An 11,082-nucleotide genomic window follows, 5' to 3' on the forward strand; every position below is an offset into this window, starting at 1 on the left:
GAAACAAAAACATTCCCATCCTGGGACCCACAGATGCTTCCCAGTAGTGATGGGTCGTTCGCGAACGAGCCGGCTCTAAGAGGCGGCTCTTTGCTGCGAACGACAAGAGCCAGTTCTCAGTTTTGAAAGAGCCGATGCCTCAGCCGCCCCACAGAGCTCTGATTTGCTGTGTAATAAAGGGCGCTGAGGCATGTTGGGAGATGTAGTCCTCCTCTTGCAGCTTGTAGGAGTGTATGGGGCGGAGCAGAGCAGTAGCAGGAGGGATTGCCCCAGTCAGAGAAGCAGTCTGGAATTGTCATGGAGATGGGGGCGGGGCTTTTACTCCAATTCTGAGTGGTGTTTAGTGATATTTAATGAAGAGTCGATTCAGAGCCGTAAGAGCCGGCTCTTTAATGGGAGCCGATTCAGAAGAGCCGATTCTCTGAAAAGAGCCGGAATTCCCATCACTACTTCCCAGGACCCTCTTCTCCTCCTGGTCGCACTCCCATCCATGTACGAGTTTCTCTACAGTTTGCACATGCCCAGTAGAATGAAGCTGGTCGTGCTTGGAGGAAAAAGCTGTGCACCATTGGCTTTGTTCGCACTTGCACACGCGCAGTATGGAGAAGCTCATACTTGAACAGGAGAGTGGCCACAAGAAGCATTTTCAACAAGCTATTGTTGAGTATGCCTAGAGGGATCCAATTCTGGAGCGGTGCTTTGTGCAGGCTTAGGAGGACCTAATGAGGCAAACATAGGGGAGGGGTCTGGATAGTGTTTACACAAAGCTCATAAGTTTCCAAGAAAAAAGGAAAACTATCAAAGTTAACAAAAATTCTAAATGCCACATATATTTCCAGTAATTACTAGCAAATAGCAATACAAAGACTTTTCTTCTTTTTTTAATATCTTATGACAAGAAAATATGACATTTACAGAGATCAGTGTTCACTGTGGACATGACTATGGAGGACTGTGTCCAGCACATTCAGCATACAGAAACAATCTTCACTGGCTCTAAGTACTATGACTGAAATCCTTTCAGAAAGATATAAAGCAGAAATAAAGCATCAAATGCGTGTAAATAATTATGAGCTGCAGTTCTGTTTGTGTGCCATATCTAGAGGTGTACCGAACGGTTCGCCGGCGAACGGTTCCAGGCGAACATTGGGGGTTCGCGTTCGCCTGCGCCAGGCGAACTTTTCCGGAAGTTCGATTCGCCCCATAATGCACTATGAGGGTCAACTTTGACCCTCTGCATCACAGTCAGCAGGCACATTGTAGCCATTCAGGCTACAGTAAGCCCTGGAGCCCCACCCCCCCTTTATATAAGGCAGCCTCCGGCGGCCATTACAGTCACTCGTGTGCCTGCTAGAGAGAGGAAAGGGACAGCTGCTGCAGACTTTTTCTCTTAGGGACAGATTAGTTAGGTTCTAGGCTGCTTTGCTTGTTCCTGACTGATTAATATTGCTTTTAAAGCACCCAGCAACAGCTCTTTTCAGAGCTCAACCTGTACATTTTTTTTTCTGACACTTTTGTTGCATGCACAGCCTTGCTGTATTGTTATTTTTGATCACTACCTCGGGGCGGGCGTGCATGCCTACCTGCTGCCCTCCTTGGATGTGTAGTGGTAGCCGTTTCTCAGGCTCCACACCGGATTCCATCCCTCATTCCCCGGCCATTACCCGGGGTCACAAATGACAGACTTGCCCGCCTCCATATGATTCTCGTGAAAGGAATGTGGTGTCATCTTTGCCCGCCATAACTGGTTCTCGTTAAAGGATTTAAAGTACATTCATTTCAAATACACAGCAGGGCCTCGAAAGTCCTCCTCCTGTATTGTTATTTTTGGTCACTACCTCGGGGCGGGCGGGCGTGCATGCCTGCCCGCTGCCCTCCTTGGATGTGTAGTGGTAGCCGTTGCTCAGGCTCCACACCGGATTCAAACCTCTCATTCCCCGGCCATTACCCGGGGTCACAATGGCAGACTTGCCCGCCTCCACAGGATTCTCATTGTAGCGGTACTGAACAAGTACACAGCAAGTAGAAAATGTAAATTAAAAACAAAACGTAAGCTTTTTAACAATGCCATGGAAAGTTGAGAAGGAAGTCACACATTACCTGACATCACTGAGTGAGGAAGAGCAATCTCGCCATGTTGCGCAGTAGTCCAGCATGGCCGTCACTACACAAACAGCTGTTTGCGGTGCGTTACACAGTGAGTTTGGTGTGTCAGTGTGAAGCAGTACTCTAATTACACTACCTGATTGATGTATACACATGCAAGATGTTGTAAAGCACTTTATGCCTGCAATTTAGCATTCAATGTGATTTCTGCCCTTAAAACGCTGCTTTGCGTCACATCCAGATTTTTCACCGGGACTTTTGGCATGTATCCCACGCCGCCATGCCCCCCTCCAGGTGTTAGACCCTTTGAAACATCTTTTCCATCACTTTTGTGGCCAGCATAATTTTTTCTATTTTTCAAAGTTCGCCTCCCCATTGAAGTCTATTGCGGTTCGCGAATTTTTCCGCGAACCGAACCTTCTGCGGAAGTTCGCGAACCCGGTTCGCGAACCGAAAATCGGAGGTTCGCGACATCCCTAGCCATATCTTGTCTCTGTCTCTCTGCCACTCAGTGTAAAGTAAAGGTTACAGTTCAGCTCTGCCTGACTGCCTCCCCCTCCCCTCGACTCGATACAAATGTGTTATATTCAGCTGGTATAAAAAAGCTATTTTTTCATGCAGGCTGTGCTGAGAGCTAAAAGCTCTATAGGTGTATAGGGTTTTACAGAAAAACTCTTTCTTTGATACTTGTTCTTTTAGAAAGTTTGGCATTGAATTTGAATACATTGAATTGGGTTATGGTTACGTGGTTTGTACTGTTGTTTAAAATAAAGTGGAGTAAGGCTTGGAAACATAACATTAGTGCTGTACCTGTACACGGGACCTCCACGCTCTCGTTCATTAGAGTTCTCCCCATGTACTGCAGGCAGCAGCTGATGGTCACATTCTCGGTGGCCTGGCACTGGCTTGTCCAGTTGAGGAAGCGGTTGCTGATCCAGTATCCAGTCGGATTATTGCCCCATGTGTGGTCCCCATCTCTGAAATCTGTTCCATCGAATTGCCACAGCAGAGTGACATGTTGTACTTTTTGAACGTTTGTCCTGCACACGATATCGGAGCCATTGTGACCGACCTCTAGAGGTTCTGTCAGGGGTGAAGAGGAAAATGATGGCTTAACACGGAGCTGTAGTGAAAATAACATAATTACAGCATAGTCTCCGGTATCTGACCGGCACCAGCAGGGATTGCCTCATGCCGGATTCACGTGCTTGCCAGTTGTTTGAGCAACTGGCTGAAAAAGCACACACCTCCCTCCCTATTTTTTCATGGGTAAAATACCTCATGAGGTATTTCCTCTTTTTTTTAGCAATTCTGAAAGATTTTTCTCCATTTGCTAACATGAGGTAAAACATGAGGTAAACCATGAGGTAAATGCATAAAGTGAGGTAAAGCATGAGGTATTTCATTGTCTTCCATAAGTTAGGATAGTCTTTGGAAGATGTCTTTTTTTGGAAGGGGGAAGGTGTATTGGATTATGTAGCAACCTAGGAAAAGTATATTTATAGGCATCTCTTCTAAAAAAAATCCAGTAAATATTTGGAGTTTTATTTCTACTATTCTTTTCTATTACACAGCCTGAATTGAACTGCAAAATGCAAAAAAACAAAACAAAAACAAAAAAAACAAACAAACTGCAAAATGCACACAAACAGACTTTACCTCCAGGTACAGGCAGGTCTTAAAGGGGAACTGAAGAGAGAGGTATATGGAGGCTGTCATGTTTATTTCCTTTTAATCAATACCAGTTGCCTGGCAGCCCTGCTGGACTATTTCTCTGCAGTAGTATCTGATTAAAACCAGAAACAAGCATGCAGCTAGTCTTGTCAGATCAGACTTATAAGTCTGAACCACTGAAACACCTGATCTGCTGCATGCTTGTTCAGGGGCTATGGCTAATAGTATTAGAGGCAGAGGATCAGCAGTGCTGCCAGGCAACTGGTATTGTCTAAAAGGAAATAAACATGATAGCCTCCATATACCTCTCTCTTCAGTTCCCCTTTAAACTGATCTGTAAATGATGTGCTAACATGCCTCCTAATTTCCATGTGTATAGCTATTTTCGGTAAAATTAATGCAAATTGCCTCATGAATTACCTCATGAGGTAAAACATGACTAAAATCTACCAGAATTGCTAAATGTCATTACCTCATGAGGTAAATTGCCTCACATGAGGTAATTTGTTTGATAACCCTACCAGAATTGAGGGCAATTAATGGCTATCATTCATGAACAGGCTGTCGGTAAGGGGAACCCGTGCGGGAGAATACCGCCGTCGGTAGTTTATCCTTCTGGGTGGTCATTCATAAAGTTTGTGCCTGGTGCGGTAGCAGTGCGGAGGTTTTCTGGAGAATGGTGTCGGCAGGCGGGCGGTAGGCATGCGGAAACAGAAAAGCTGGCCGAGTCCCTCCATGCGGTGCTCTCTCTGCTGCTGTGTGGGAGGTCCGTCCCATTCACTTACATGTATTCCGCAAGCTTCCCGCTACATCCAGGGGATCGGTAATCCCCTTCCGCATACCGCTATGCGGAAATGTTTATGAATGAACATTTTGCTACTTTTTCTGGATACCTGCGTATCCACACTGCACAAGGCGGTACGTTGTCACTCTGCACGGGAATGTCAGCTCCGCATGCGGAAAGAGGCTTTATGAATGCACAACTTGCTCAGTGCTCGGTAAAGTCAGCGGTATTACGCATTTCCGCATGCGGGAATGCTTTATGAATGATAGCCAATGTCTCAACAGTCTCATGTGATGTAAAAATAAATTGACTAGTTGTAGTAAATCAACTCATAAACATCTTGAAATAGAAAATATATAGACGTATGGTTAAACTATACTCACCATGTAGCAGTAGGTAGGTACCAGTCCCAGAAATGCTCCTTTTCTTCTGGTTTTGTTTGGTGCGCAGTGAGGTGTGGCACACGTACGTCCCCGTGTGGGAGAGGCTTATGTTGGTGACAGTCAGTGACATGTCTGTTTTGCTGTTCTGATTACTTTGGACAGCTGAGTTTTTGTTGAAGATTTTGGAAATTTGAGGAGAGACGTCAGGATACAAAAACCACTGGGTGTTTTCTTTCTCTCCTGGCATGTACCAGTACAGGTTAGTCTCAGTTACTTCATCAGATCCTACTTCCAGGTGGCATCTTAGATTCACTTTGGAGCCAACCATGGCGGCCATTGCTGGGGGTTGCTCCAGGGTTTCGCCACCACTTCTGCTCCCTTCAAAAGAAGTCAGCATGTTCGGTTTATTTATCCACGCAAAAAGGGAATGATCTGCACCAATAACCCTACAGTGTGTAGGAAGCCTCGCAAGACCAAGGCCAATTCTCCAACAAATTGAGGGCAATAAAACAATATATCACAAAAAACATACAGCTTTATCATACATAATTCAATGGAACATATAAAAACACTTAAAAAGTCTTATTAGCTCCCAAGCTTGAACATATAAATATGAAAGACAACGTATACTTTGTGTGCATGAAAAAAGGGCGCCAGGGCGGCATGGGACATGTCAGCTGCAAGGGACTGGAGGAAGCTCCAGGTAAGTAGATGGGGGGGGGGGGGTAGTTAAAGAGGAACTCCAGCCCAAACAAACATACTGTCATTAAGTTACATTAGTTATGTTAATTAAAATAGATGGTTAATATAATCTCTTACCCACACTGTTTTAAAAGAACAGGCAAATGTTTGATTTCATGGGGGCAGCCATCTTTTTGGTTGAAAGGAGGTGACAGAGCCTGAGACACAGTTCCAACTGTCCTGTGTGCTGATCACCCCTCCCAGTTGCTAGGCAACGTAAATAACAACATAGGAAATCCCAGCATGCTCTGCACAGCATCAGAGAAAAAAAGCCTGCGCTTTTTTTCTTTGATGGGTGCTCCACCCATCAAAGAAACCTAAGCTCCTTAGGTAAAAATGCTGCTAAAAATGATGCTTTGGTAAGAAAAACAAAGTTCTGATGTTGTGAAACTGTTAAAGAAACACCAAGCCTCATCAGTTCTGCTGAGTAGATTTTTAGTCCGGAGGTTCACTTTAATGTTGCTTGATGACTCCTTTAATGCTAGGGGGCCCCTCTGTCTACCTAAAATTGGTGTGGGGGAGGGACACAAAGGTGCCTTATAATTTTTTATGGGGGGGGGGGGGCAGCCAAAACATTCCTAACATTCCCATGATTTCTAGCTACGCTCCTGGTTAGTTATTGTACTCTTTGCTGTGTGTAAGTAGAGGAGAAAAGACATACAAGTACTACTGGAAACTGTTACTTACAGGAAGTCATAAGTATACATACAAGCAGCAATATTCGCCTTGACATTGAATTGCTGTGGTCGAGTTTTCAGTAGAACAGCTCCTGTGTGAGGATAAAGGTAGTGAGAAGATTAACCACAAGCTGCTCTACTTCTGTCATTTCACATGAAAACAAACAAAAACTTCCGCCAGTCCTCCAGCTCAAGGCTAGTGGGTTTATTCTCCTGACCATTGTGTTACATCAGACTGGACGATCTACTGCGGATACCCAACAGGCAGCTGGGCCTGCAGATCGGCTAAGCAGACTCCAATCAATGTCTTGCGGCTAGTGGCATGTCATTTTGGCAGAGTGGTCTGTACACGCAGATAGGCACCCAGTATAACAAGTTAAAACTCTTTACATAAGACAAATATGCAGGGATACAACATACACCACCATCAGGAAAAGCAGCTTACTTAGAACAGAAAGGAACACACAGAGAATACAGGAAATAACAATACCATAAATATCATCACCACATTTTACACACAGTGACATCTTGTGGTTGTTTATCATACTGCAGTTTAGGTAATAATCCTGCTGATACAACATAAAACACTAAGCCTCATAGAAATATATAAAGGTACATGATATATAATACTAGTAGCAGTAGTCAAGATATCCAATAACAGCTTGGTCGCTAGCAAGTGAGGAGGAAGCGAACTCTTGTGTGCCAATATATTTGTCTAGGTATATTATGTTCACAATTAAAGTGAACCAGAGACAAAGTACCCGCATGTATTTTACCATATATATCAGTGGGAACCTTAGAGAAAACACCTACCCTGCTCTCTGTTTCATTCTTCTCTGCTCAGCCTGCTTGTTACAGCCCTGATAAAATCCCTGACTGAGCATTCAGTCTGGCTTTGCTCAGGAATCATTATAGCTGAGTAATTATAGCAGAGCCAGAAGGGGGCAGGCTTGGACTTGAAAAGACATCAGAGAAGACAGACTCAGTTATAATGATTCCTGAGCAAAGCCAGACTGAATGCTCAGTCGGGGATTTTAGCAGGACTGATAACCAACAGGATAAGCAGTGAAGGATGAAGCAGAGAGCAAGGTAGGTGTTTTCTCTAATGTCCCCACTGATATATATAGTAAAATACATGAAGGTGTTTCGTCTCTGGTTCACTTTAAGGATGAAATAAGGATAAAAACACTGTACACATGTGCAACAATCATTGAAGAGTAACACTTGAGTTAGGTGGAGAGGGTTATGTCTTACCCTTCCATCCATCCATCCATCCATCCATCCATCCATCCATCCCATATTAGATGACATTTTTGGATGCGACCCCTATGTGTATAAATGAACTTCTTGTACGCTTGGCCGTTGTCTTCCAGCCTTTTTTTTCCAGCAGTACAGTAGTGGAGAGTCAGCAGAAAGCCATTTTAGGGCCGGTTCTCTCATGAAGCAAGGTGCAACATTTGCATCAGGGGCAGAGATTACAGGGAAGCATTTTTGTACTGTGTGTTTACACTGACAGCAGGCATTCAGAGTAGGAGGAGAAGCGGGACTCACAGCCTGTCAGTGTGCAATTGTGTGGAGCTGCAGCATGTCATGTGAGAACATTATATGAAGCAGTGCTAATTGTCAGGTGCTGTGCGATCATTCCAAATCCTGTTTGTGTGTGTGTGTGTGTGTGGGGGGGGGGGGGGGCGGGGGAGTCACAGCTAGAGTAACCGCACAGCTCATTCCATCATAAAGTAAAGCCATAACTTGCTGCCAAAAGGCCCCAACTTGAGGACATCCCCAAAGTAAATGGAAGGAGGGGGAATCTGCACCGCATTTAGGGCAGGCGCTATTCGCAAATGAATTATACTTAGAATCCTATGTGAATCACCATCACTAATTGGTTTAACCAATGTTGTGCTTGTTCGACAGGGCTCGTGAATTCCACCACCTTTCATTGATCGAGCAAAGTGACCAACCCCACGACCAAGCGTTTACACTCAATATGTACAGCGGGAGTAATTGTACCCGAATGATCTATCTGCATGGATGTGCAGAGCTCCAGAAACTGGACAATATTACACAACTAGCACTCAAAGCGGGTATAACAAAGGAGGGTGTTAGCTTCAGTAAATCATCTGTGCACAGATTATTCCCTACTGGACTTCCCCACAGCGATGAAGGACCCTCACGGGGAAGACTTAGCCCCAGTAGGGCTCTGCATGCATCTGTTGGTTTTCATTTCAGGTGCAGCCTTGAGCACTGTCATTTGTCTGCCTGCTTGATTAAATGTGTATACCATTTATAATCAGCAGCACAAGGTAAAATTATGTTTTTATTGTTAGACTAGTGCTAGGTCTTCCCCGAGGGCGTCCGTCATCGCCGTGGGAAAGTCCAGTAGGACTGTGCACAAATTATTTACTGAAGCTAACACCCTCCTTTGTTATACCTGCTTTGAGTGCTAGTTGTGTAATGTTGTCCAGTTTCTGGAGCTCTGCACATCCATGTAGATAGATCATTCAGTTACAACCACTGTCTGAAAGCGCTGCCATGTCTTACACTGTACATATTGAATGTAAGTATACTTGTGGCTAGCTGCATTCATTGCTTTAATCTGTATTCAACATTTCTTAGATTAGAATTAGTACATAATTACATCTGTTTTGCATTCAAGGCATGTATTTAGCCCCAGAGGGGCTCTGCATGCCTCAGCTGGTTTTCATTTCAGGTGCAGCCTTGAGCGCTGTCATTTGTCTGCCAACTGTTGGCACTACTTGTATTTTTCGAGCGCAAACCCACTGAAAGTCCAACTCATTTGCATAATGCACGACAGGCAGAAATAGCTGATCCCAGTCGGGTCCGCTCTACTGCGCAGGCGCAGGGATCGGCTATTTACACCTGATCCCGAGCTGAGAGCCGCTACTGCGCTGGAGCTGGGGAGGGTAAATATTTAAATGCCCGCTGTTCGAGGACCGCTAGCGAGATCACCGTGGGACGGAGGAGGACGGGGGAAGCCTCAATTTGATCTAAATACTTCCCCCTCCTGAGGTCAGTATACCCCCAGGGGCCCTTTTTTTCAATACAGTTTTTTTTAATGCACAAAAAAGCGGTTATATTGCCATGCACAGATATTGCATGGCAATATTACCGTTACTACCAACCTGCAGTATCTGACTAGCAAGACCATTGCTATAGTAACGCACGTTAGTAGTGTGCGTCACCTTGGCAATGGCCACACTAGTCGAGTACCGCGGGCCACTCTAATAGCGTAACTCACATTACACAGTTCCGGTAGAAACGGTAATATTGCTGTGCGATTTCTGTGCTCTGCAATATTACCGTTCTTTTTTGCATCAGGCTCAAGGAGAGAGAAATCATGAGATAGATAGGCAAGGAAAAATAAATCATGAGTAAAGTTAGGTAACTGTCAGGACCTAGGTGCTGACATCACACTGTGGGAGGGGTTATGCCACAATATCAGCCATACAGAGCCCCCTGATGATCCGTTTGAGAAAAGATAAAGATTTCTCATGGGAAAGGGGGTATCAGCTACTGATTAGGATGAAGTTCAATGCTTGATCAAAACTGGACCCAATCGCAGTCCATAAGTGTTCGAATGTTCAGCTAACTTGTTGATTGAAATGCATGTCAGACAGCATGCATGCATATCAAGCAAAATAGACAACGCAATTTGCGACGCAAGTCAGCAGTGATGAATCGAGTGGACGGATAAACAGTTTAATGAAGCTGTAGCAAGCAGTGGTGGATAAGTGCCAATAGCATGTAATAATTACCGGACCAAAGCAGGTTATAGTCCATTATGGCTTCAAAATTGAAGTGGTCAGGTAAGCATGGCAAAGGGACTAGGAACACAGATAAGCCTTATTCAATTCCATTTTTCTCCTATTTTCTTGGTTGCTCGTGACTGAAAAGGCATTTTATATTTAGATGAGAAAATATTAACTAGGCAAAAACTGAATTGAATAAGAGCCATGGGCCCATATGCAAGTCACTTTTTCTTTTTGTGTTTTGTCCCAGGTGATATTATTACCACCTTGTCACAACAAAACACTCAAAATAATTTTAATAGTACTTTTTCAACAACTTTTAGGTATTTTTTTAATTGTAAAATGCTTAAAAGTTCTTTTAAAGAGAAGATGAAAATTATCTCTTGGAGAAAACTCTGGATAAAAATTAAAATGCACATGGACCCTGGTGAGATATTTCAAGAGAAAAGGTTTGTTAATTACCACCCAAGTGCCAAAAGAAGGACAAGAACAGCCACAGTGTGAGAGAGATATAAGCAGGGGGAGAAGGACAGCTCAGTGATAAACACTATTTATTGTATATACAGAAGTCAAGTGATCATTTACATTAAAGCATCAGTTAAGAACGAATTCAGGAGCTAAAGGGGGGCTCTAGACGGACCCTCAGGACCACGGTCCAGGTGCAGCCACAACCTCTGCAAAATTCCCCGAGTAGAACCCTCCGTGTCATCAGTCTTGCCCATTCTCACCCACACAAAAAAAAAGAATGATCTATCTTTTCTGAGGTTTGAGTATCTTGATGGCAAAAAATACAAATGTCTACAATTTAAAAAAAATCTCACCTGCTTTCAACTTTTGAGAGAAGCTCTAATTTTAGTCCGATAAGATCTCTAGAAGATGCACCCACTTAAGAGCAGCAGATGTAGATTGTTCAGAGGTTTCAGAGCCCTTTGATGCCGGAGAGAGAA

General features: G+C 44.1%; 1 protein-coding gene across 3 annotated transcripts in view; it reads right to left on the reverse strand.

The window, feature by feature from the left end:
• The window catches only part of LOC137521940 (uncharacterized), a 50,451-nt gene extending 39,369 nt beyond the window's left edge, over window positions 1-11,082 (reverse strand). Inside the window, exons 1-4 of one of the 3 annotated variants that reach the window (XM_068241892.1) lie at window positions 10,957-11,082; window positions 6,398-6,457; window positions 4,948-5,325; window positions 2,917-3,189 (exon numbers count right to left, since the gene is read on the reverse strand). In XM_068241892.1, the coding sequence (XP_068097993.1) occupies window positions 2,917-3,189; window positions 4,948-5,284 (610 nt within the window). In that variant the 5' untranslated portion in view covers window positions 5,285-5,325; window positions 6,398-6,457; window positions 10,957-11,082. Of the gene's footprint in view, window positions 1-2,916; window positions 3,190-4,947; window positions 5,326-5,766; window positions 5,838-6,375; window positions 6,458-10,956 lie in introns of those variants that run through there. The other 2 variants (XM_068241891.1, XM_068241893.1) reach the window with 2 other exon arrangements.

This window comes from Hyperolius riggenbachi, chromosome 6, assembly GCF_040937935.1.
Source record: "Hyperolius riggenbachi isolate aHypRig1 chromosome 6, aHypRig1.pri, whole genome shotgun sequence".
NCBI lineage: Eukaryota > Metazoa > Chordata > Amphibia > Anura > Hyperoliidae > Hyperolius > Hyperolius riggenbachi.